Source organism: Miniopterus natalensis, chromosome 1, assembly GCF_054644295.1.
Source record: "Miniopterus natalensis isolate mMinNat1 chromosome 1, mMinNat1.hap1, whole genome shotgun sequence".
In the NCBI taxonomy this organism is placed as follows: domain Eukaryota; kingdom Metazoa; phylum Chordata; class Mammalia; order Chiroptera; family Miniopteridae; genus Miniopterus; species Miniopterus natalensis.
Window position 1 is genome coordinate 114,540,834 of NC_142081.1, and position 26,995 is coordinate 114,567,828.

At 41.2% G+C, this 26,995-nt stretch overlaps 1 protein-coding gene across 1 annotated transcript in view; it reads left to right on the plus strand.

Moving 5' to 3' along the window:
* The first annotated feature begins 3,644 nt into the window (after positions 1–3,644).
* The window catches only part of LOC148094347 (cyclin-Y-like protein 1), a 43,272-nt gene continuing 19,921 nt past the window's right edge, over positions 3,645–26,995 (plus strand). Inside the window, exons 1-6 of the mRNA XM_087821604.1 lie at positions 3,645–3,873; positions 5,665–5,735; positions 19,320–19,420; positions 22,372–22,407; positions 24,740–24,791; positions 25,636–25,755. Coding sequence (XP_087677730.1) covers positions 3,645–3,873; positions 5,665–5,735; positions 19,320–19,420; positions 22,372–22,407; positions 24,740–24,791; positions 25,636–25,755 — 609 coding nt within the window. The remainder of the gene's footprint in view (positions 3,874–5,664; positions 5,736–19,319; positions 19,421–22,371; positions 22,408–24,739; positions 24,792–25,635; positions 25,756–26,995) is intronic.

Here is a 26,995-nt window from a genome sequence, read left to right on the forward strand (position 1 = left end):
AAAGAAAAAGTCACACAAGTTTAGGAGGCACAGAGAGTCCCAAGCAAGAAAAACCCAAAAGTGCCCACACCCAAACACATCATAATTAAAATGCCAAAAAGTCCAAGGCAAAGAGAGAATCTTAGAGGTGGCGAGAGAAAACAAGCTGTTACCTACAAAGGAGCTCTCTTCAGCTGATTTCTCATCATAAACTACAGGTCAGCAGGTTATTTCTTTTTAAAGGGGTATATTAAAGCCAGCTAGCCAGCTAGATACCATTAAATATGTGATGCACATACACCTCACTGAACTCACCAGAGAGACGGGCATTTTTTCTGCTGATACTTATTTAATAAACTTACTGAACACCTAAAAGGAAATGAAAAGGAAGGAAAGGAAAAGAAAAAAACCCTCCTCTAACACTGCAGGCCTGTCTTAGAACTGGTCTCATAAAATGCCCCGAGATTGGGACTGTAATCACAGTGGACCTTTGGGGCTGAAACTGACCTGTCCAATAAACATTAATGCCCTGATGGTGTGGCAAACTAACACCCTTATTATTTTTTTAGAGCATCATATCAAATAAATTAAAATTCTCATGTCAATTGACTCACTTGGCAGAAAGAAACCTATATGCTGTGAGAAGAGGGAAGATGGGAGAAGAATTCAGAAGGCTTGGAAAGGGCCAGGTGGAAGAGGCACCGGACAGTTTACTGAAATGTGAATATCAACATCATCGAATGCCCTACTTCCTAACAAATCTGGATTATAATTTTCTGAAGTTGGGAATGAGAGTTGTTCCCCATCAAATCAGGTATAGTAATTCTTAGCATTTTTGTTACGTATGCCTTTGAGAATATGACGATGATGATCAGCTCAGCTCAGGAAAAATATGCATATTACTTACACACAAAATCCTTTTCTGTAAGAACCACTCGTTATAATCCTCAGGCTGGACCCCTATTAGTCACAATACCCATGTTCTATGTAATCCTGATCACTTGACTGCGGGAAAATCTTTCTTCTATGTAACCTAGTTTCATTTTATAGCTTAAACCTCTCTCCGCTGTTCCTGTCCTGTTTGCTTCAGAAAAGATTATTACAGACCTGCTGGTATAAAATTTTCACTTATGCTTACAAAAGGCTATGAAATTTTATCATGATTATTCCTGAAGTTGAAACTTTTCTAATCTTTCCTTACATATTGTGGCATACAGGGCTAGCTACTTTCCAATAATCACTTTTCTCTTCTGTCTTACTTAGTGAGCTATATGATTACATTTTTCGAGCCTCTCTTGCAGCTAGGTGTGGCCATGTGACTAGTCTTTAAGGCAGTAATATGTAAGCACTGTGCCATGTGGATATTCTGAAAAAAATCTCCCTTATCATTTTGCCCTGCTGTCTGTAATGAAGACAGAATAGCTGGAGATCAATAGCCATCCTGAGCCATGAGTTTGTGGTGTGATGGGCAACACTGTGTGTTGACCCTTCTACTAGAAATAAATGTTATGCGAATAGGCACCTTGTTTATCTTGGTGAAAGCAACATCCCCAGCACCTAAAAATGCATGTAGGCTGTGGTAAAGGCTCAGGTATTGAATGGGTATTGAATGAATGAATGAATGAATGAATGAATGAATGAATGAATGAATGGAGTGAGTTCACACCAGACCATGTAAAACACTGATCATACAGTCCTCCCAGGGGATATTCAGCCATCAGGAGCAAAACCAAGGTCTCCGTTTCTGTCACAAAATCAAACTCTGCCCTAACTCAAATCATATCACTCCTATTCACTTCCCTTTGCTCTCCCTGGTTTGCTACTGTTATAGAAGTAGAGGATTTTTTCTTACTGCTCTGCAATGTTTTCTTTAAACAAAATGTTTTAAAATCTACTTTCCTAATAATTGTTTCTATTATTTTTTGGCTTAACAAGTTTAAAATTCTTTAATATTCAAGGTCATGCATTTCTTTTTGTGTGGATCTGTTGATAAATGCAGGCACTACTTGGTCACATAAACTTAGGCATCCATCAAGTGTACAAGAGTCATCCAGAATGGTATCTAATGACATTCCTAGGACGTTAGACAATAATATTATCACCATGGAATTCGTTCACTAGGTCCTAAGGATTTAACTCCATGTTGTTTACTGAAACTGAACTTCATCGAGCCCTTTCCCACTCACTGTGGTCTCTAAGTTTTAATACATCGCTTGTTCTTGTCACTAAACCTTACTTATATCTTTTAAACTATTAAATATTAATAATCTCTGCTTCTCTGATTTTTGAGCTGACCTTTCCCTCCTGCTGTCCTTTTAATAAAGGGGAACACTCCCTCTGCTCCTTTTTATTTTTTTGGCACATGTGTGATTAAAGGGCTTGTAAAAGTTCACACTTTTTTCAGTTACATGTCATTTTTGTCTTAAATTTTTCTCTACTCTTCTCCAAAAGTTGGTGCTATTCCTGTTAATTATTTGGGGAAATAATTAGCCTTCTCTTCTACTTCTGTGACATCTATTTATAGTAGAGCTACTTGGTTTTGCTCAAATTTCTTTTGAACCCACCCACCTTTGAGGAAAGATGATATTTGGGTTTTGTTGGGTACTTCCAGCTTTTCTGAAGTGCACACTTCTCGACACCTCACCCTCTCCCTCCAAGAGGCTTTCCCTGTAGGAGCCTATTAAAATAAAGACAGAGGTCATCCGACGAGCAATTCCTAAGTCTCCCCTCTACCAAAAATGTCTCTGTGGCCGCACAGGTCCTGCTCCCTCCTGGCGTCTCTGTCCTTCCAGAGCTCGTCCATCCCTGCTCTGAGTGTGTCCCTCCTGCTCACGGGGGCCTTGCTCCTGTCATTCTCCAGGCTCCTCTGACTTCTGTTTTTTTTTTTTGCATTGGCTCTTATGCTTTAACATATAAATATACATGTATTTTTCATCTAAGAATAAACATATCCTAGCAGTGTGTTTCCCTCTCACTACTGCCACATCTCTCTTCTCAGCCAAATGCTCAGGAAGAGAAGCCCTCAGTTGCTGTCTTCACTTTCTCGCTTCCTGTTTACTTCTTCACCCCAATGCCATAGCCAATGGCATTTGTAGCTTTCCTGCCCTCCTGACAACATTGGACTTGGTTAGGCAATTATGTATGGAAGCTGAGACCGGGCCAGGCCTGTGCCCTTGGTAAGGGGGTGGAGTGGGTGCCGGGCAGGGCAGGGGCATCCTGAACCACTGCCTCCTCTGTAAGGTGGGGGCCTGGATGGAACTCTGGGCGGGATTGTTCCCTCGTAACCAGGTGACCGCGGAATGTGCTCTGGTTGGCTGGTGCCAACCAGGTGAACTGCCTTCAGTTGAGAAGCAGCTGTGGAAGGAGGAGGAGCTTCGGCTGTGCTCTCTTCTTGCGGTGGCTGTGATTCTCAGCAGTTGTCTGATCTCCACACCTTTGGACTAAGTCAGGCTGCTCGCCGTCCTCACAGACTAGTCAGCTCAGTGGAGGCGGTCACAGCTGACAGCAGCGGGGGCAGCAGCAGGGGCACAGCCAGGCCTTGAGCCCTGCCCAGGGCCTGGCAGCCCAGTGGCCCCTGTGCTGTACAGGGCTTTGGCACTGTTGGGAGTTGGGGGGTGGGGCTGTTGAGTGAAGGCAGTGACAGCAGCAAGGAGTGAAGGGTCCTCATGGGGAACAAACTGTCCTGCTGCTGCCTGAAGCCCAATGCCAGCCCCAAGCTGGGCCAGCACTCTGGGGGGCGGCCTCGGGAATATGAGACTCCTGTGTATGGGGTGGGCTCCAGGAACTCAGTGGCAGAACCACCAGCCACGGCTGCCATGGAACTTGACAACTTGCATTCCCTGTTCTGTGATGGCCACCCCATCCTGCGCCTCAGTGACGTGGAAATGCCCGATGGTAAGGAGGTGGCAGGTGTTCACTGCTCTCAGGAGTACTTCTGTCCTGTGCTGACCCCAGGATCCCCTAGCAGGGAGCCACCCCCTCAGGCTCCTTGCCTGGAGCCGGCTTTCATGGAGCTGGCTCTTCCTGGCATCCCCACCCCTTATTCCCTTCCCGTCCTGTCTGGCCAGTTTCCTTCCCTGTTCAGTACCCAAACGCCCAGTTCTTACTCCCAACCCAGCCTGAGACACTCCAGTCCCTTGCCCTTCCTGTTTATGCCTCTGTTTAATGTCTCGTGGGCCTCTGTGAAGACTTTTGGGTATATTTTCTCCTTTTTGTCAGTGAAAACTTGAAAACCGCAATTTCAGAGTATCCATCCCATCTCCCTCTCCTTACTTATCCATAAGGTACTTAAATGAAGGAACCAGGTAGGGGCTGGGGATACCCTGGCTCCCACCTGTTAAGATAGTTGATACTCAGGACAGTTCAAATGCAAAGATGTTAGAGTTTATTATTTCAATTCAAAATAGACAACTGACATGGACTCTATGTGGTGGTCTTAAGTAGGCTGTGTTCAGTTGGCTGCCTAGAAGCTGCTTTATTCCTCCCAACTGTAATTTGAATACAGAGGGAAATGGTGGGAGAGGGACTTGAAATTACTGAGTGATGTGTAATGTGCTGCCAGTGCTACCGAGAATACTATTTTGGTTGGTTGTTGTTTTACACAAAGGAGAACCCTCTGAGTGTGATTAATTTATTTACTTTGATACAAATATATCTTCAGAACGTTCGTCTGCATGGCGCCCTCTAGGTCCTCTTCCCTCCTGCAGGGAGATTCCTGTCTAACTGTGGGAATGTTGAGGTAGAATTTCTGAAAACCAGGTGCCTAAAGGGGGGTGGGGGGGGAGAGGGAGGAGAGAGGGAGGGAGAAGAAGTACTTGCTGGAAAATAAGCCTGATGACAGTGTAGACTGTGGTTTTGAAGTAGAAAACATTCTTTCACAAAGATGTTAAAACCCCCTTGGTTCATTTGTTTGATGTAAATGCCAGAAATTATTTCATAGAGCAAATGTACTATAGCTCTTATTCTATTTAAACTCTAGTTGAGCTTTTAATTTCTTTAAATGTTAGAATAATTAGCCGTGTGAATTCACCCCGATGGTGCACATGGCTTTGTAACTGAAAAGTACTCGCTTTTCAGAATATTCAAATATTGTGAAATAAATGAACAAATTACATGAATTAAGTGTACCTTTAAACACAAGGCAAGTAAGTACCTGTGAAAACTTCTGCTCGCTCTGCTTGGCGCTGCCAGGTAAGCCTCTGAGTGATTTTATAAACCAGTTAGTATGGGTAGTGTTGGATGAGAGGCTAAAGAGGACCCTGATTTAATTCTTTTAAGGTGTACAACTCACTTCCATGTGTATCTCCTTTGGCCCTTCTAACTGCAAATAAGGCCCGTGTATACTCTCCCTCCATTGCTGCCGAGGAAACCGAGACTTAGGCTGTGAAGTGACTGTGGCACAGCTGCTGAGCAGAAGAGGCTGACGTGCAGGTGGAAATGTGCCAAATTCAGTTTCTGTGGTGCTTACAAACTCTTTAGATTGCAGCTTATATTTCATATTTCTCCATAAGGTGAGCCCATTTTAACTTCCTCCCATCGTGATTACTCCCGTTTGAAATCACTGTATACAACTCAGAAGCAACGGCTGCTCCCCCTGTGTCTATAAACTCATCACAGTGGGTAAGAGTCAAAGTAGAAGTCACGGGGGAGCAGGAATTTCCCCGGGTGCGAGTTGCTGTGTTTTAGGGAGTGTGTTCCGACGGCCTCGGGTGGAAGCCGACAGAGCTCCGGACGCAGAGGGACCTTGTGAGAAGCTGGTGAGAGGGCAGGTCAAGGACCAGGGAGTGAGCACAAGCCTGTAGTGAGTAATGTAAACCAGAGAAGCTGGAAAGACAGGGTTCAAAGTATAGAATTGCCTTTTATGTTTAATGTGATAGATTTTCTATTTCAACTTGTTTTTAATTTTGAAGGGACATTCAATAACGTGATATGAGAAACCTCAATTTCAGCATTTGCCTGTTATTAAGTTTCCATAGAAACAAGGTGAAAATGGTAAATGTAAAGTCCAAGGACACTGAAAATTTGCTTTTAATGTCTGTATTTCAGACAATTTTACATCAATTTCCCTGGAAATAGGAAATACCTACTTAGATGTAAAACATTCTGGCTTTTCTGTGCTGGAGAATTGAACCATGTGCCTCTTACACAGAATCACGCTTGAATGATGCTCTGCCTTGTTCTTCTGGAACAGAAGGTGGTTTCTTGAAGTCATTTCCAGGGGATATTCTTAAGAGCCTAGTACAGATTTCAGACAGACTTAAAAGAATTTGTGTAGCACCTTGCCTTTATCTAACAGTATATCGAATATAACCGATGGTGGCCTCAGTAACAGAAAAAAGACACTAAGGTCCTGTCATCCAGTGTTGTTATTACTCACCAACTGCTCACACAGCCTTTCATGTCCTGACCTCATGAGCTTTGCTAATTTGCTGGCTCAAGGTGCTCTCTCAGGGGACCCTTCCTCCCGCTGCCCCTGAGGGGTGCGTAGGAAGGAACTGGCAATACTATGAGGAAAAACCTCTGGGCAGCAGATCTTCACTCTTTCCAGGAGCTATTTTAAACCCTCTTTTTTTGGTGACAATATTAATAAGCATTTGATGTAAAAGATTGGAAAATACAGAAAAGTCACTTGCTTATGCTGAGAACACCCAGAACGTTTATTAATATTTCGGTGTTTATTCTTCCTGAACCTTTCGTACACATATAAACATAACATGTGATTCTACAAAAATGAAATCATTGTTTGTATGCTGCTTTATAGCTCTTTGTTATAAAGAGAAGTAATGACATAAAGCCCCTGGACGTGTGCCTGACCCCTGGAGGGCGCTCCAAGGGGTATTTCTATGCAACTGCGTGGAGCTCTGCTGCAGGCCTTTTCATAACTGTCCCTGTACCTTCAGATGGTTGGAGCATCACTCAGGTGCCCAGTCTTTAGGATGGGCCATTGTCCAAAGTGAAACCATACACACTCCCATTATAATGCTTTATTCTGGGACCCAGATAAAAACAGATGCATTATACTGACCTGTAGACTTCAGATGGTATGCTTTCTTATATCTTGATTAGGATGTCATTTTGCAGTTAAGGTATTTTAACAGTAAATATTCTTATCCCAAAGTAAAGTCACCATTGGTTTTTCACTGGACAGCAGAACTCTTTTAGGTTTTTGGGGGATTTTGTGTCTCTAATTCTGAGTAAATACGCTAAGATCTGAAAGAAGTGCTGATCTTAGATGATAAATCAGAAGATTGCATTAGGTAAAATCTTAGGAGTTATAAGAGAATTGGGAGAAACTTAATTGACTTGGGGTACACTGAAATAGTTAGATATTTACTGGGCACCATTCCAGATGCAGGACAAACAGTGATACTCAAGGCCAGGCTCCCACCCTAGCAAAGGTTTCTACATTCTAGAGGATCCTAGGGGCGGACAGCACATGGACAGTCAAGAAAGCCAAGGTTAAAGACGGCTGCTCCCTTTAGTGACACTGAGCTGGTCTGAAAATGAGGGAGCCCTGTGAACACGCTCCAGGCAGGTTCCTCAGGTGGGGGTGCGCAGAGTGCAGGCCACGAACAGCAGGCCCGGGGGGGGGGGGGAGGGGGGGGGCTGAGGAGACTGACGGGCGCCGGGAGGAGGAAGGCGGTGCGTTCAGACCTGCATGCCTGTGGGCCTTGACAAAAAATACGAATTTTAGTCTTGTAATTAGAAACCACTGGAGGATTATATGTAGGGAAATGATGCTAATTGTATAAAGAGAGAGAGAGGAACAGCGAGGGAGAGAGAGAGAAGCTCCTGGGTGAGAAGGGGGGATGCAGGGGTGTCAGGTAGACGGCGGGCAGAGTAGCGCAGGGGAGTCAACCGTGGATTGAACAGAAACTGTAAGGGCCTAAAATGGGCCGAGTTAAGGAAATTAAGTAAATCTAAATGTAGTGACACAATAGGAATGACAAGTCACAGAAAAATAAACTAGTACGTCCCCACAGTCGACTACTATGGAGCTCTAAAAAATAAAATATCTCTTTCCTGCTATGTGGTGATCTCCAGGATAAGTTACATGGAAAAGGAAGGAGAGGACATCCAGTGATGTACATGACAAAGCAGGGGAAATATGTATTTGCTTATTTTACAAAAATGCTGAAATTCCTGCTAATTGTGTGACTTTGGTTCCTTTCCCTTCAACGGGCAGCCAAGGCTCACATTTACTTAAGATGACGTGGGGGTGCTGGTTAATGAGCGGGCACTTCATACACTTCCTGTGAAATGATACTAAATGTTCATATTTTGCTTTTGAATTAATTTATGAAAGCTTTTTTGTCATTTCTTGGTGCTCTATATATAGTACATAAATTCCTCTTGCATTTCATTTGACCCTTACAGTGTTTTGAGTTCAGTAATATAGGAATTTTATCTGTTTTACATGTGAGAAGACAGGCTCTGAGTGGTATAAATTGAGTTTTCCGAGGTTTGAACATCAGGTTGCTGGAGCAGGAATGTGAATTTCAGATGGATGGACACAGGGATGGGACTGATAGAGTGACATGTCATGTGATCAGCTTTGGGGATACTACCTTTTTTCACACACCCTTTTTCTAGGGTATTAGAGTAATTAAACTTCAGGGTTAAAACAGTAACATTCCATAATTTGAGATGAAATGGAGGTAAATTGTTACTCAGGAATGTTCCTAAAAGTCCAAGACACTGAGCAAAGTACCTTTAAAAATACATAATGGAAGAAGGGTGTACTTCACTGTGGGAACTGTCCCGTCTCGGTCACAGTCACTGACACGTGTTGAGGACTCAAACAAGGCAGCCCTGAGATCCAAGGCGAGCCAGCTGCAGAGGGGGTTTGGAAGCCAGAGCTGGGAGGGGCAGAGGCTTCCTAGGAAGCAAGGCTCAAGGAGCAGCAGCCTGGGGGCCCCAGGAGCGCACCCTGTGCCCTTGGGTGGGGCAGCCAGCTCCAGGCCATGGGGAAGGAGCCACCTGCCTGGGGGAAAGTGCAGACTCAGAGAGAGAAAATCATTAGTGCATAATCCACTTGTTAGCGTCTAAATTTCATGTTATGGGTCAGGAAACTAATACAATGTATAGTAAATACAATGTGTAGTATAGGGGATAGAGCAGTGAGTACATGCAGGAACCTTAAGTAAACAGGTGCCCAGCAGTTGGCCTAGAAACTTCTGACATTTCTATTTCATTGGAATAAATTGAAATCAATGTCTTTCTGAAAAATGCTGCTTAAAACCACACTATAAAATAGTGATGCAGTATTTGTCGTTAGCAAAAAGTGGAAGTTATACATATATATAAAATTGTTGGAGGCTATAAACAGAAAATATTTTATGAAAGGCTCATGCAAATTAATAACCTTAGGGTTCTCGTGGGCACAATACATACAGTACCTGTAAACAAAAGGCGACTCACCAAGGTGGAAATAACACTGTTAACTGTGGTCAAACCATATAATCAAAGAAATGCAAATTAGAGACACTGGGAGGTTCCTCATTCACATAACTAGGATTTGTTTAAGTATTAAAGCTGGGGTAGAAGCTAAAACTGGTATGTTTGGAGGCATTATACACTAGTGTGCCCTCACCTGTTTTAGAAAGCAACTTAGTTGTATGCATTGAGCCATAAAAACAACCAAACCTTTCGGCCTGGTCATTTCGTTTTAAAAAGCTTTTCTAAGGAGATTCAAAAGCTTAAAACCACTGACTTGTATGACCAGAGTTCACAGAGTAAAAACCAAGGTGCTCCTTGATTCAGGAATTAAATGAGCTTCTCAGAACTCGCGTCAGTTCTGCTCCTGTGGATTTCTCCTGAAAAGGCTTCCTCCTCATGCTGGTAAAGTCAACGCCCAGAGCTCCAGAGGCCCTAAGGGTCCTAGAGGTCAGCTCTGCCTTTCTCTGAGGTTCTTGGGAGGTGCCAGACCAGCTGGGATTGATCGGCCAGCCCTGGGGCATGTGCCTGCCCTAGAACCGGGTGTAGGGTAGGGGAAGCTCCAGCTTTTTGTTTGTTACTTGAGCTAATTTTGTTTTTTTCTGCATATTGTCATTTCTTTCATTCCAGCCTCCTTGATTTTTATATTTAGAGCCATAGCAGCACATCTTGTTTTGTGTGTGTGTGTGTGTAAGCCTGCAGCTTCCTTGACTGAAGTACATACTTTTCTTGGGCTTTCCAATGAAATTATTAATTTAACTATATCATGGCATAGGCATCTATACAAACATGGCTACTTATGCAAATGTGTTATTTTTTATTCAAATTCAGTATATTTGCATTATTTTTGGTAGGAAATAGTCTTGAATTCTCTCAGCACCTGGAGCTTAGAGGCTGCTCTGATAGTCTCTGCCTCTCACTTTGTACACAACTGAGTTGGTTTATTTTTCCAAATAGCTCACATTGTCTCATTTTTCAAATATGTGGGGAAAATCCTTTAAAATAATTGTATGAGTTTTTTACAAAAAAATGTTGAATAGAACAGTGTCTTCAAAAGCAATTTAATAAACTTGAAATTCAGGGAAGGAGCTTCCTTGAAGCACAAGGCAATTGGCTCAGTTATTTAATTTCTCTGCTGGCGGGACTGTCAAAGCCGACAGCTCAGATGTCTGCTAACCAGCCAGTCCCCAATGATGTTTGGGCAACATTCTAACTGTGTTAGTCGGAGGGGAAAGTCTTCTAGGTAAATACATTTGGACATGACGTTAGACTTTATTCATTACTATAGTTTTAACATATCAGTGAGCATTTTGATTCTCCAAGAACCAGGGCTATAGTCTATATTTGACCTCCAAATGTCCTTTTAAAAACAGGCCCATTATTATGTGACGTGGGGAGTGTCGCCTGAACCATTATTCCGTCAGGACCTTGGTCCACTTTCTTACAAGTTTGGTTAAATGGTTTGAGATGGACATTGCTAAGGCCTATCATAGGGTTTGTTTTTTTAAATGACAACTTTATAATCGCATATAGTGGGGAACTGTGTGTTATTAAAATTCAAGTACATGTTTGTTATTCTTGCCTAAGTAGAAGATTATCCCACCTCGGTGCAAGGTGCGCTGCAGGGGACCTACTTTATGTGTTCACAGCAGATTTCATGTTTGCAAGCAGCCCTGTGATCAGGCCGAGAAAGAATTCTTATTGAAGCCCCAAATTAATCATGGGGCATGGAAGGAAGAAGTGAGAGTTTAGCTTTGGAAATTGAGAGCAGAACTAAAAAATCACTTTGTCAAAAGTATAAAAAGTCACTGTCATGAAACTATTCCTGTAGATTAGAGCACTGAGCTCTTATGCTGTCCTTTAAAATGCGCCACGATGAACAGCCCCAAGTAAGCCTCAGCTGACTAAGTAAGTTCATTATCTGAATGGAGTTAGAATCAGCCTACGTGTGTAAAGAACATTTTCCAAAAGCAGCTCACTTGATTTGGGCCTATTTGATGTATTAGCTGGTATCTGATGCTAATTGGCCACAGTGTAACTTGTTTCTTGAGACTGTTTCTGGAATGAGCTAGTAATATCAGCATAAAAGAGAGTGACTATATTTCTAATTGATAAGTGGAAAGGGGAAAGCACATATATGATACCCCAATTTAAATTAGATTACTTATGTGCAAGTTTAAAAAAAGTCTAAGATATAGCCTGGGTTGATTCCTCATATCTAGAAAGATCTTGAAATTTTTAATAACCCCGGTAGAATTTTTATGTTGTTGCCTTCACTAAAATTGTCTTGTTACCATTACTTAAAAACTTTTTTGCCTGGCCGGGCGTTGCTCAGCAGTTGAGCATCTAAATGGGATCCAGGCGATCAGGGTTCGATTCCCAGTCAGGGCACATGCCCAGGTTGCAGGCTCGATCAATGACTCTCTCTCATCATTGATGTTTCTATCTCTCTCTCTCCCTCTCCTTTCCTTCCTCTGAGATCAATAAAGATACATTTTTAAAAAATGGAAAAAAACACACAAAAAACTCTTTCTAACTCCGTTTAAGTGATTAAAATGGATGTATAGCTATTTTTTAAATTTTGTATTTTTCTACTCAACTAAATCAGTATGCTTATTTCTCTTCTTCCTATACAGAGTGGTATTTACAGTTAATCCCTTCCGACCATCCCAGAGCAACAACAATTTTCCTAAAGAAATATCAAATGCATGGTAAGTCAAGATAGAATTTAGGTCACAGTTAGGTTTTTATTTGAACAAATCAAAAAAATCAGTTGTTTATGTATGAGGATTGAATTTGTGATTTTGGCTTTATTTTACATAGCGCTCAACCAAATGCTCCATCCTCCCCACATCTAGAACTTTCCAGCTCCTCCCAGCTCCCTCACCTGCTGCAGGGCTGCCCGGGGGCATCAGAGCAGACAGGCCTGGGGGGCCCCCAGAAGCTCAGCATCAGCAGGGAAACTAGTGTCAGCTTCCTATGTCCTGTTTGTTTTAGGAAAAGAGTCAGAACTGTAGGATTTTATCACCCTGCTTGCCTGCTTATTTTCCTTAATGTTATGTTAAATCATGTTTTCTTGCTTAAAAAGGCTCACAGATCAAGCTTTCAGTTGATTAGACAGCAGAGGCAGGAGAAGGGCAGGCCCCAGTGGATCTGAATTAACGCAGCACAGTAACGGTGGGGCTTTTTAACATGCCTTTTCATGGCACGTGTGCATTTTGACTTTCTGGACCTGATCGTTCTTGGTAGGATTGCTGTATTTCTGTTTCTTCCAGAACCATGGGCTGCTCTCATGTAGAGAGGGGGAGACAGTAAAGGAAAAGCTGCCTTCAGTCCTAGGAAGGTGCCTGTGATGCCCCCCCACCTTCCAGGAGGCAGCGGGGGGCACAAAGTGCAGCCCAGGACCCTCTTTGGAGCTTTTAGTTTTCTTCTTTTCTTTGTGAGAGCAAAACAATTTTGTGTTGTAGGTGTTTAGTTAGGTTAGCCACACTCATTTTACAATTTAAACTAGATGGGATCCTTTGCAGGATATTCCAGGTGGTTACCAGTCAGTGGTGCAGGATGCTTCCAGGGGCCTGGCCAGAAACTGGTTCTTGGAGCCATCAACTGCTAGATGCTGGTGACTCACGTAAAGTGGGTGTAAATGCAGAATTAGGAACTGGGGCTGAGCAGTGGCTCAGAGATGCAGCAGTTAAACTTGTTCATTAGCTGATTCTCACCCGGCCTAATTAGCTTTGCCTTTTCTTCAGTACATGGAGTGGCTTTGATTTGTACCTAATACAGAATCTCTCTTAGGTCAAAACAGTAAAACATAGGATAAAGTTTTACTTTATGGGACTCCTCTTGCCAGGTGATTTAAATTATAAATTTTGGGGAAGTGATAAAAGAAATGGAGTTTAATTTGTCTTATTTTACATGTTGATATCTGTCAGGGAATCATAACTGTTTCCCTGCGGCGTTTGTATCTGCATTGATCACTTACTCTTTTTATTCTTAGTGCAAGGAAAGAGGAGGAACAGCTCTTCACACCATGTAAGTAAACACTGGAAAAGTTAAGTAAGGAATTAATAACCTGAATTTAAAATTGCCACGATTTTTAAAAGTATATAATGGACCCAGTGTCATCAACATGGCCCTTTTTTGGTAGATTTTCTAAATCATTTCTGTTATCTTAATTATCAAACTTACATATTCAGGAAAGCTTTTGACTTAGTAATCCCCACTTTTTAAGAGGTTCTGACCTTTAAGTTAAATTTCAATAACTTGGTTGTGATATAAAGATCTGCCTTAAATTTTTTCCTTAACTTTTAATCTTGTTTTTTACAAAATAAACAATATAATAGCTAAGTCACTTTTTAGCACCATCTATTGACTTATTGTCATAGCAGCTGAAAGCTTAGCTTTCTCAACTCCAGGGTGGCCTTCTTTCCCTCCCCCTTTCCTCTCAACATGTAACATGGTTGTTATTAAATCAGAATCAATGTTTACATTATTATATTATGTAAATATTTTTTTACTGCTGAGCCATGTAGATCTGTGGCTGTGCCTCTTTCTTGTATACCCTTCATTCTTTTTCTCAAATACACAGTGTCCCAAAAGATGTACATGCACTTTGAATGATTATCAAGTCAGTGTTTAGTAACATATAGTTCAGTTTCAGAATTTGAAAAAATCTATAGAAGTGAGTAATTTTTTGGTCACTGCTTGTTCTCAAACTGATGACCGTTCTGGTCCAGGCACAGATGATAAGGCAAAGCAATGGAATCACAAACAGCAAGAATTATTTGGTTCAGTATTTTGGGCCCTCAATTTGTTGACTGTTGGCTGGTTTTGTACCGTAAACTTTATCTTGTATGAATCCCCATAGAAGAAAGTCTGGTGGGTCTTTAGGATAAGTTTTCTCTGCTCAAAGCTTAGCCTGTCTTCCCCCATTATTTCAAATCAGTTAAACCTGGAAAGGAGTGAAAATTGAGTGTGTTACCAGCTGTTACAGTGTGTATACAGTTTTGGGACCCCTATGTGACTGAAACTTGAGCACTTCTCCAGGACAATCCCAACCCCTTCTTCCTAGTCACCACGACCTCACAAAGCCAGATGCAGCAAGTAGGCTGGTCTCCCTGCTTTCAAAATAAATTTTTTGTTCCTAACAATCTGGTAATTTGGCAGAGAAAGATGGCTATCAGACAGAAATACTACGTTTATGCTACATTAACATAATACCTAGTAAGTTTTCACTTTTGTGTGTGTGGAATTAATTTTTTGACTATATTCACTTCTTGTTTTCTAACAAATATTTTTTCCCAAAATTCTGTAACATTTGTCACAGGCCTGTCAAAAATATTTTCCATTTCCTAAACAGAGTTCCATGTTTTATTGGAAGCAATCTCCCCCCTCTTGTTATCCTAGTCTAGTAGAGACTTGCTTTCCCTAGGCCTGCTCTGTGCCTGTTTTGTGGCATATTTCTTTAAAGTCACCTGGGAGCTCACATAACTGTTCTCTTGTGTGGGGTCCCCTATGTCTTAGATCAGTGATTTTCAACCTTTTCCATCTCACGGCACACATAAACTAATGACTAAAATTCTGTGGTCCAAGCAGTGTGCCTCAGTGGTTGAACATCGACCTATGATCCTGAAGATCAGGGTTCGATTCCCGGTCAGGGCACATGCCCGGGTTTCGGGCTCGATCCCCAGTTGGGGGCCTGCAGCAGGCAGCTGATCAGTGACTCTCTCATCATGGATGTTTCTCTCTCTCTCTTCTTCTCCCTCTCCCTTCTTCTCTCTGAAGTCAATAAAGATATATTTTTTAAAAAATATATATAATTTTGTGGCACATCAAAAAATATATTTTTTGTTGATCTGACAAAAAAGGTAGTTATAATTTTGATTAAGTCACACTGGACATCTCTTGTTGTGTTGGCTGTTGTCATTGTTTTATTTGACAATCTAAGGGAATAGTCAGGTATTGCATGTTTTAAGAATTCTTGTTGCGCCACAGTGTCCTGCCCTTACACTGGTTGAAAATCGCTGTCCTAGGTGGTATGTTTTCCCCTGTCTTCTTATACTCCCTTGTTTTACTGGAGCAATTTTTCCTGGGAAAGGATACATGGGCAGAAATTTTTTAGAGATCTAGCCTCTCTGAAATGCCTCCTGTTTAATAAAATATAGAATTCTGGGTTGAAATTAATTTTTTCAGTTCTAAAGACATTTCTACTGTTAATCACCACAGTTCTTAAATCTGTTGACATTGGATGATACGTTATATATTGCCAATTTTAGTAATTCCCCCACCCCTTTCTTCCCTGGAAACTTTTAGAACCTTCCCTATTCCTGATATTCTGGAATTTATAATATGTTTTGTTATGTACCTTTCCTTTTTATTGTGGCCATCAAGGCTGCAGGTCTGATTTGCTTTCAGGGAATTGTTTTTGATTCTTTCCTATATCCTCTATTCCTTCTTTTTTTTGGTATTCCCATTACTCAGAAGTTGGAACTCTCAGGCCAGGATTCTTGCATGAGTCTGTAAGTTCTTCTCCCTCTTATTTCCCATTTTGTCTTTTTCTACCTTCTGGAGATTTCCTTGCCTTTATGCCCCAGCCCTTTATAATTCTCTGTTTTGTCCATCTTGTCTTTAATGTACAGTGTCTCTTACATCCTGTCATTCTTTTATAAAGCATTTTGTTCTTTTACCAAGGACATTTTTTGCCTTTCTGAGGTTAAGAATAATTTTTTTACGTTTTCACTTGCTCCTGAATTTTATCACTCCCATTAATTTCCTTTTCTTTTATGCAGTAGTTTATTTTACATAGGACAACTCATTTGCTGATACCATAGGTTCTAAGTTGCTCTATTAAAGTAATCACTCGATAAAGTGATGTTCTTAGCATGTAGATTTTAGGAAATGTTTTCAACTTTTGTTTATGAGTTCAGATTTTTTTAGTTAAATTCATTGGGGGGACGTTGGTTAATCGGGTCACACAGGTTTCAAGTGTGCATGTCTGTGATGCATGATCGGTATATTGCACTGTGTGCCCAGCCCCCAAAGCCAAGTCACCTTCCCTCAGCATATATCTGGGCCCCTTGCCCTTCACCACCCCCACACCCCTTCCCTCTGGCAGCCACCGTGCTGTTGTCTGTGTCTGTGGGTTTTCGTTTTATATCCCGCACGTGAGTGAAATCGTGGGGCTCTTCGCTTTCTCTGGCTGCCTCGTTTAGCTGAGCATCGTGATCCCCGTGTTGTCGCAGTGGCAGTGCTTCCCTCGGCTGGCGGCCGAGAGCTGTCCCGCTGTGTGTGCCCACAGCTGCTTCACCCAGACCTTCACCGGAGGACACTTTGTTTCCTCCCGTGCCTTGGCCACTGCGGATAATGCTGCAATGAGCAAAGGGGCGCATATATTTCTGCAAATGAATGTTTTCAAATTTTTCAGGTATATAGCCAGAAGGGGGGTTGCTGGGTCATATGATAGCTCTGTTCTTAATTTTTGAGGACACTCCCTACTGTTTTCCATGGTGGCTGGACCAGGTTATGTTTCCACCAGCAGCGAATGAGGGTTCCTTTGTCTCCACAGCCTCTCCCACACTTGCTGTTACCTGTCTTGTTCATAGTCACCATCTGTTTTGATCTGTCCTACTTGTTGGCGTCCCTCAGATGTGTGGTGGTCCCTGACCGCCTGTTGCTATCTAACTGGAAGCACTAGGAGTGAGCAGAAGTTTCGCAACTGACAGGGCTGCACTGCAAGAATTTGGGGCGGATTCTGAGCCTGCCTTGGGTTCTGTAAGACACACTGGCTTCCTGACCCCTGTTCTAGCCACTCTCTATGGGCACCAGGGCTGTGCTTCCTCCCCTTTGTTCTTATACTGTGTATGGCTTTTTTTATGCCTTTAATTCTCAGGACATGTCTCTGAAAGGAAGGCGAGTGGAAATAGATTTGTGGTGAGTTTACAAATCTCAAATGTATAGGTTCTAACTCAAACTTAGAACCTATATTTAAAGTGTAAATCAAAGTTTAAAGTTTTAATTCAAGAAAATTAATATTAATCCATAGAATATTTTTGTTTCTCCCTATAATTAGCATACTACACTTTCCTCCTAAAGTCTTAGTTAAGAATTCTATTCAAACCATGCACTTTGCAGTATTGTCCCGTTTATGTGCAACATAGATGGAGCAGCTTTCATTAATGCATAAAGTGCTAGAAATTTTCAAGTTAACTAAAAGTCATTAATTCTTACTATCCAAAATGTGTCTTGTGAAAAAGTAGAGAGAAAACAGTAAACTTCAGCTATATTTTTTAATGGGTTAAGATGAGACAGTGGGCACAATGGGCGGGGGCAGGATTTCAACAAGTACTTGACTTGATAGTAAGGTTTGGGTTGTCACTCCTTAAACTTCTAGGCTGGTTATTTGTCTAGTCTTTGCTATTGAACTTTAAGTCTACTAAGTAACCCCTTCCCTTTCTTGCAAAAATTGTAAAAGTCCATCCGTTCTGCCGTTTGTGCCGAGTGAAGGAAGATACAGCAGGATTTTTGTCTCTGTCCATTCTAGTGACCCACCAGGGGTTCAGATACCTGTGAACACTAAGTTTTCCGTAGTATTTTTGTATTTGCATTTTTTATCTTTATGTTTGTCACTGTAGTTTATTGTGGTTGTAAGCCATCAATAGTAAGGTTTTAACCACAAAGAACAATTGTTTTAAATTTTCAAGGAAGATGAGGGGAAAGTAACCTGCAGCCAGGATACCCAGGCTTTGCCAGGAGGCTTAATTGCGCCCCCTCTGGGGGATGCTAGATACTCGATCCTGGGAAGTCTGAATAGTTGGGAGGAGGCCTGGACTGATGGCAGAGTGTTGAGTGTTCCTTTGGTTGGATGAGGCCAGTAGACTGTAAGTTGTTGATTTACTAAATGAACCCCATGGAGCTTTGAGCCCATGCCAAATTAAAAATTTTCAATGTTTTAGCACGAATATTTTCAAATACAAAGCAATATACATTTATAGTAGAAAAAAATTTTAACTACAGGAAAAGGAGAGGAAATATCACCTAAAGTTTTACCAGCTAGTCTATATCTTGGTACATTTTTTTCCTGTTCTTCTCTCCCCTCCCCATATATAGGTTTTTGGTCATAATTGACTTTATTAAGGTGTTTTATATGCCATATTACACTTGTATAGCAGTGCTCTTAAAAGATAACCTTCCATTTAGAATAAAAGTATTCGAATGAGTTTTCACATTTTATGCTGTATTTGTCTTTTTGAGATCCCAAAAGTAAATTACAGGTTAACTGCATAGATTAAGGAACATATCAGAGTTTTAGCTATAGTTAGAATATTTGTAGCTTGAAAGAATTTATTCCTCCAAAGAGTGAGTCTTTTCAAATTATGCCCTCTGGAACTTTTGGCTAATGAGGAATAAGTGGCTTTGAAGTAAGACATCTGAAACAGGCAAAATTGTGTTTTAGATAATATAAAGATATTTCTGATTTTTGGCTACTGGCAGTTTTTAAATGCTCTGTATTTTAAAAGATATCAGCTAGGTGTTCTCCCTGTCCTGTCTTTGTGTATTTGTGGGAGATCCTGATGGGAAAGTGTGACCGCATGCTGAAAGCTGCTTTATAATAATATGAGAAAGGAAGGCTCACCTGAATTAGTTTATAAAAATACAGCAACACCGATACAGTAGGCATTAGGCAGAGATGAACAGAGTCGGAGCGACAGGCCAGGTTTGTCACCAGGGTAGAACGCTTTTGTTCCTGGCGATGGGGACCTTGCCCCAGGGTGACCTTTCCTTCCCTAGCATATCACAGGTCATGCTGTTTACACCCCCTGAGCTTTCATGTTTGATATTTTAACCAAGAAAAAGCATACTTTTCTTAACTTACTGTGATGTTTTCTTCTATTCCCCTTTCCTTTTAGGTATTTCCAGATCACCATAGAGAAAAATATAGCTCATGCTCAACAATATTTTTAGACAACAGCACAATTTGCCAGCCCGAGACGAGAATCAGTGTGCAATGGTGAGTAAAATAGGCTGCCCGGGCTCAGTGACAGACACCTTATGCTACAGGCGTCCTACCCATGTGTGAGCTCATTTGATTGTTCTTTTCCATGATCAGGTTAAGAAACTGGTATCAGTTATTGTTGATTTCAATTTCCATTTCAATCTGAGAACATGGAAGACGGGAAAGCCAGTGAGCAAATATAAATTTCCCCCCAAGAGTATTCATCTTTACCTGAGGAAATACTGTGGCTGAGACGTTGTTGAACAAAATGCAAGGAGAGGTGCTTCTCATTGACTCTTTCTAGAGAAAAGTGTTTCTTTATGAGATAAAGGCCTAAAACCACATGTGCTACTCTGGAAGCTGCTCTTGGCAGGAGGACCAGCTCGGCCCCCACTGGCCCAGGGCATCTGCCTTTACATTTAGTTGGATTTGCTCAGATTTCCCCTGTTCTCTTTTTCCTGCAGTATTTCGGTATTAAAATTCACTTCTCCTCCCAGGAAAAATGCACCAAACCAGGGTTAAGGAACAACTTCTCAAGGCTGATTTCTTCGTGAATAAAATTTGTTCATCTGAGGTTTTAATTTTACAGATGTTTTAAATTTAGTTATATATGTATATAGATATATAAATACACCTCTGAGACACTGTATTGATCCATATATAAGAAAATAAAAGCAGAAAAAAGTTACTTTGGTGAAGTTTTAGAAACGCAGCCACAGTTAGGTGTATACTTAAGCAAACATAACAGTGTCATGATGCTGCGGAAAATTATTCACTAACTTCTGCGAGCACCACATAGTCCACAATTGCAGATGCACTTTAAAAACACCCTAAGATGAAATTTTGAAGCTGCTTAAGAGTGAAATAAAACCAAAATAGGGTGTAGAGCTTCCTGAACCCTTTGGGGTTGTCCAAGGAGCATTATCAGTGTCTCCTTGGGATATGAGAGCTGATTTTCCAGAACAGTTTGGGGAATGCTACCTGAAATATTAGTACCATCATTCCTAATTTTATTTTTCAGCCCTAAAAACATAATTTGTTCATAAACTTAATTTTGTTTCTATTGTACCAGCCTTTTTACTAATTCTCAGTAACTTCTACTTTAATTAAAAACAGCAAGTTCACAATCATAATACTGTAACTTTCTTCTCTCACTTATAACAGTAGTTGAGGTCAAATTGTGTCTCATCAAAAATTGAGCCCCATCCCTCTCTAAAGTCCTGAGCTTTGGCACCTATGGCATAATCATTTAACCTTTTTATCCAGGCAGGACACAGATCCATCCAGGAGTAAGAAAACAACTCCACTCTGGCTGCATTCCATAGGTTCTTTTGAATTCAAGGTTCTGATGTTACAGTATATAAATCAAAAGTAGTAGTAAAGACTAACCTTGCTCAGACAAGTAGGTGTTATGCTTTTTTTCATCAAATTAGTCTAATTTTTGGAAGTACAGTCAGCTTTAATTTGCTCTCATCAGGTTTTGAAAATGATCAGTACATTTACTATTTGTAAAATAAAGGTTTTCTGAGAAAATTATTAGGAATGGTTTTGAAAAGATGTTTATTATGGGGCAGTAGCGCATTGTTCCCAATGGGGTGGGGGAGCCTTATTAGAATCAAGGATGCAGCTTTTTTCAAAATGTGTGTCTCTAAACACACGCAGCCCCTGTCCCCTCCCCCAGCACACTCCCTCTCACAAGCCTTTGATGAGCTGAGGAAGGATGGGGGCATCATTATATGGAGAAAAGCATCCAGGGTGATCCTGATTTCAACCCTAATCCATGTGTTCACATTGCAATCACCTGAGAAGCTTTCAAAGCAACCCAGAGTCACACCCAGTGCCGGTTAAGTCAGAGCATCTCAGGGCGGAGCCAGGCGGTTTTCAAAGCTCCTCTGAGGATCCCAATTACAGCCAAGCTTGGGCAGCACACTGCCTGGTGAGAGGGCAGGAGGGAGAGTCTGCTGCTCACCATTGCCGGGACCTTGAGCAAGTCAGTTTTCACCTTGGTTACCTTACCTGTAAAATGGGTTGTTGAATTAAATGTCATCACAACTTCCTTGGTTCTTTTCAGCTTATATGCTTCAAATTCTCTGATTTTAAAATCAATTTGAACATGAAACTGTTTGAAGCCCTATAGAAGTACCCATTAGATACTAACAATGTTACAGGCCTTTTAACAAGTGCTCATATTCTATAGACCTAGTTATAAAATTCAATTTTGCTTTCCCTTAGTTATTTTGAGCTTCACTTTAGAAACTGAGAGCAAAGAGGAAAAGCATATAACTTAATCTACAGTACTCCTTTGTTTCATATTACACGGAATCTGCGAATACCTTAGGAATACAGTACCTTACACAGTACCCGAGGACGTACATCTGCTCATTAAGATTGCACTTAAACTAATTTGGAAATAAATGTTATTAATATTACACTATAAAACTAATTTGGAAATAAATGTTATTAATATTACACTGTATACTGTTATGCTGTGTTGTTGGCACTGCTTGTTTTAGGAGAACTAGACCTGTTGATTTTGTAGGTTCTTAAATGATTTGGTTTGGTATAGAGAATTTAATTTACCTTTAGGGAAATGATGGAAGATGGGTGGGTGGAAAAACTACTGTATGGCTTAAATTTAAGCATGTGTACAAACAGATCTATCTTGTACAGGATCAAAGATTCTATGGTGAAGGGGAAATGACAGGAGAAGTGTGTAATAACTTACATATTAAAATAACCAACCACAACATGTCTTCTAACAGCATATCCCCTAGCATTTTGGTTTTCCTAATTTTGCTCAAAGCCAGAGAACTGCAACAAGGTAAAACGTGCCCATGAGAAACTGTTCTGAATGAGGATTTCATGGCCACTGGGCCCTGGGAAGGTCCTTCCCCACCACAATCCCTTTGAAGACATGTCTTCAGATCTAACATGGACTCTGTTCTTCCATTTTTTTCTCTCCACAGCCTGGTATTAGCAATATATTACCACATCAAGAAAAGGTGAGTTTTAAAACCTGTCTTGTTATTCTAGCTAATAAACTTACAAGATATAAAGTTTAGTATTAGTTAATAAATATAGTCATTGGAGTAAGCTGTAGAGTGCTTTTATTACATTATTAAAGTGAATCATTTTTGTCTTAGGACTCAACCCTTAAGCTATTGATCCCAAAGGATATTTGTTTATGTGGGCTATACTGATATTTACTGTATTAGAAATTAGAAATTAAAATTGAGAATTTAGAAGTAACTCCCTTGTATGTTGAACCATGGTTTTTTGTAGCACTGTTGAAATGTTGAGCTAGATAATACTTTTTCCTGGGGGCTGCCTTGTGTGCTGTAGGCTGTTTGGCAGCATCCCTGCCTGTCCTCACTAGATGCCAGCAGCACACTCTCCCCGCGCCACACGGGGACAACAGAGCATGTCTCCAGCCAGGGCGGGATGCTTCCTGGGGACAAAATCACCCCTGATTGGGAACCATAGTATTAACATAATTTTGTGTAAAGGAAAATTACTTTGCACAACAAAAACGTTGAGTGGAAATTGTGTCATTTACTTACATTTTTGCAAGTCTCCGTATGTCTGGTAATAGAAGGCAGCTGATTTCCATGTATACCCTGTCTTCAGTCATTTGTGATTACTTCAGTCATCTCGATAATTTGTTTTGAAGAAACAATGTGAAGACCATGCCTCATGTAGCTGTATGGCTAGAAAAGGGTGTATTTTTAAAGCCTTCAGATAATTGTGCATATTCTTTGATACTATACCCAAAGTTCACAAATGCTGGTTTCTTAAAGTATTTTCAATGAAATTTTAAATCATATCCATGAACTTGCAGTAAGGTCTCTATTAAATTAATATCCATTCAGATATCTTATATGCTGAATGAATCTTTTTATTGTAATTAATTTTATGATAATATAATACATTGGTCATTTGGAAAGTATTGGTTCACATTTCTTTACACAGTATTAAAACTCACTTTTGTTAGTTAGCATCATATCACCACCAGTCTCCCCTGAAAATCCTTTAAGTATTGAAAAGCTGTCAGGCTCACACAAAAAAGATACAGGTTTTCCCCAACCTTGATTTTTAGCTTGATAGCTTGAATTGTGTCACTGGCAGCATATATACAAGTTACTTTCCTTGAAGTGACATGCTCACTCTTCAGTTTTGAGAGACTGACAGTTGTACTGTCAAATAAACAAGTTATTCCATGAAAAAGTCACTTGTTCAGCTCACAACTAAGTCACAACTGCTCTTCCTTAACAACCACATTTCGGTATGCAGAAGTGCTTAATGCATACTTCCCCCTTACTCAGATAGAAATAAGAATCAGCGTTTAATAACACCATCCTTACTGCTTTGTCAAGGATGTTCTCCAGTGAAGCAGAATTTGTTTTTCCACCAGCGGCCGTGAGGAATAGAGTGACTCCTAGCACAGGGCGGTGCCCCTGCCTGGACGCAGGCTCAGAAGCCAGTTTTACTGACTTTTCTTTTATACAGTCATTGCAGTGTCAGTGTAGACGCAGGCAATGCCTTAGGATTTCTATAAAAACAGTTTTGGCCTCATGTGTCTCCTGAAACTGGTCTAGGGGAACCCCAGAGGCCTGCAAGACACATTTGGGGAACCACTGTGTGGAAAATTAAACTTAAAAGACTGGTTTTCCTGGCCAGTGCAGCTCAGTTGGAGCATGGCCCCAAGGGGGCAGGTTCCATTCCCAGGCAGGGCCCATGCCCAGGTTGTGGGTTCGGTTCCATCAGGCCACGTTCCTGGGTTTCAGGTTCGATCCCCAGTTCGGCGTGTGCAGGAGGCAGCCTTTCCATGTGCGTTTTTCCCCTCACTCCCCCTTCCTCTCTAAAACCAGTAACTGGTCATTTTAAAAATAAAAAGTCAAGTTTTTAACTCAAACTATTTAAAAGAGACAAGAAGAAACACATAATAATAATATAGGAAAATAATAAGAGAAGCGAAACTGGGAAACATGAGTCTCGTATTCACATGAATGGCCCGGCTCCTGCTCGGTGACGCGCTCCTGTGTGGCCAGGGCGAGGCAGCGGATCGCGTCTGTCTGGGTGACCAGCGTCGCCTGTCAGGGAGGGTCAGCGCCTGGAGGGGCAGCTCTGGCTGCTCACTGTGGAGGAGATTTCACAGAATTGGATGTGCTGGGTAAAAAGAGGCCAGAAACTTCTTACGGAACCTAAGCAGAATTAGTAGGACTCTGTAGAAGGTTAAGCTTCTCCCTCCACCTCTCTCTCTATTCCCAGCAGATGTGTTACTAAAATATTAACAATTCCTGGATGGGTTTTTAAAATCACATTCTTATTTTATAGAGATGGAGACAGATCCAAGGACATTTTTGATGAAAGGCTGCACCCGCTGACAGTAAGTATCAGTTGTATTGAGGTTGTATTTTTTCCCTTATAATTGTGTTTATTTCATGATGATTTGCTTTGAAATTGATCACTAGAAGAAAATTACTACCTCCAACTTGAAGTCAAAATTATCTTTTTTTGGTTTTCTTCCTCACCTCATGTTGTATCTAATTATTTTGCAAAAAGAATGTTGTATAGGAAATATGTCAGTAAGAACTGAGCTTCAGCTTTGTACAGGTGGTGAGCTAAGGTGAGTAAACATGCCCCCTCCAGAAAAGTATTTCGTTTTAAAAGATCGTTTTCGGTAGCATCAAACAATATGAACATTTGTAAATAAACCTAACAGATATGTGAAGGTCTTTATGAAGAAAATTAAACAACTATTTAAATTTTGAATTAATTAGAATGACAAGAAAATTTCCAGTTCCCATCTTCTGATGCCCTAGAGCAATATGTGACTGCTGCCTGCTGTTTAGCACGGCACAGCCTTAGGGCCCTGTGGGTACAGGAAACTGGAAACACATTTTCAGAGTTGGTTGCAGAGAAGTGGGACATGAGGGTGAAAAGTCCTTTGAGCCTAAAGATAGTTTCCATTTAGATAGAATTCTGTATGGGGAAGGTGAAAAGGAACATGTAACTTTTCTGAGGTTGTGCCTGCATTTTATCTTAAATGAGTGTTAGTATTGAATATTGTTTTTTCAGGTCCCATTGTTTATATTTAAAAGACTAAAAGACATGTCACCCAATCAAAATTATTTTCAGGGACACATGGGCACAGGTAGGAGATAGGTCTCCTGAAAGCACTTCATGTTTATCTTCAGTGGATACTTACATTGCATTTTTCCTTCTTTCAGCAGGAAGCGGTTCCAGAGGAAAACTTTGATGATAATCCTGATCCCCAATCTATTTATACATTCATTCGGCCTTTTTTCAATGCCCTAAAGCTAACAGCTGAATTTTCAATAACAACTTTGGTAAGAGTTCTTTCAGAACTTTATTAAGGGAAACCTATCAAAGGAATTGAAATACACACATTTAAGCTTAATAATCATTATAATTTCAAATCCCCTTGCTTTTGTCATCCCAAAAGAATTGCTATTAAAGGCAGCAGGAGAGGTTTCCGGTTTCTCCCTCCACACCTCGAGACGTGCACATGCAGTGCACACATGTGCACACCTACAAGGTGTGCTGATGGGGCAGGATGTTGGCAATAACAAAACCTTGTGGGCCCCGGGCAGTGACCGATTCAGTGTAGGCCTAAGCTGAGTCCCAGGCTGTATTCCCCAGGCAGTCCTAATGTGTGTCCTCATTGGAAACTAGAGCTCTAAATTATCTGTTCTTTGGATGATGGGTGTTCATCCATCCTTGCTGTCCTCTCCTGCCTGCCTGTGAAGTTGCCCAGGATTCTAGTTGCCTGCTAAGCTACAGCTGTGTGAGGACCTTTGTGTCATTCATACAGAATTCCTATGGTCAGATTGTATCATCTGGAATAGGTGGTCCTATTCTAGTGAGAAGTAATGGGATTGTACTAATTCCTGCTCCAGCAAACCTAAAGGGGAAAGTCTGCTGCTTGGTCTGGAGGGAAAGATTCCTTAGGTCAGTGCCGCCTCCTTCAGTATTCAGTTCAAACCTTGGAGAGGCAGCCTGTGCTTCTGAATAGAGACCCCTGAATGGGCAATGGGTCAGATGCAGGACTTTTCATGGAGCTACCAGCCACTTGGAGTGCTTAGCACATGCTGGAGAAAGGCAGGAGTGGGGCTCCCATGAGGGGAGCAAGTGATACAGGAGGGAGAGCATCTGGGTGGGAGGAGGCGAGTCCTTTGTAGACGAGTTAAGCTCGATGCACCTGGGAGACAGCAGAGTGGAGGTCTCTAGAAATCACTCCAATGCATGGAATTAGAGAATGGATCTGAGCTAGAGGTAGGGAATTAGGATTAGCTGTTCAAATGCAGAGAAAGAATGTGAATAAAAAGTGTATAGAAGACAGAAGAGTGACATGAGTAGATATTCAGTGGACATTTATGGAATGAGCAACTTCTTGGCAGCATTTAGCATTTTCAACACACTCTCTTGAACCTCACTTATCTTGACTTCTATTTATTATTTTCTCCTTTGGCCACCACTCTAAGCCAGTCCTGGGGCCTTCTCCCTTTAGTGTGATAGTCCTTATAGATCTAAGTGCTGAGGATGGAGAGACCTCACTGGACTGGGAAG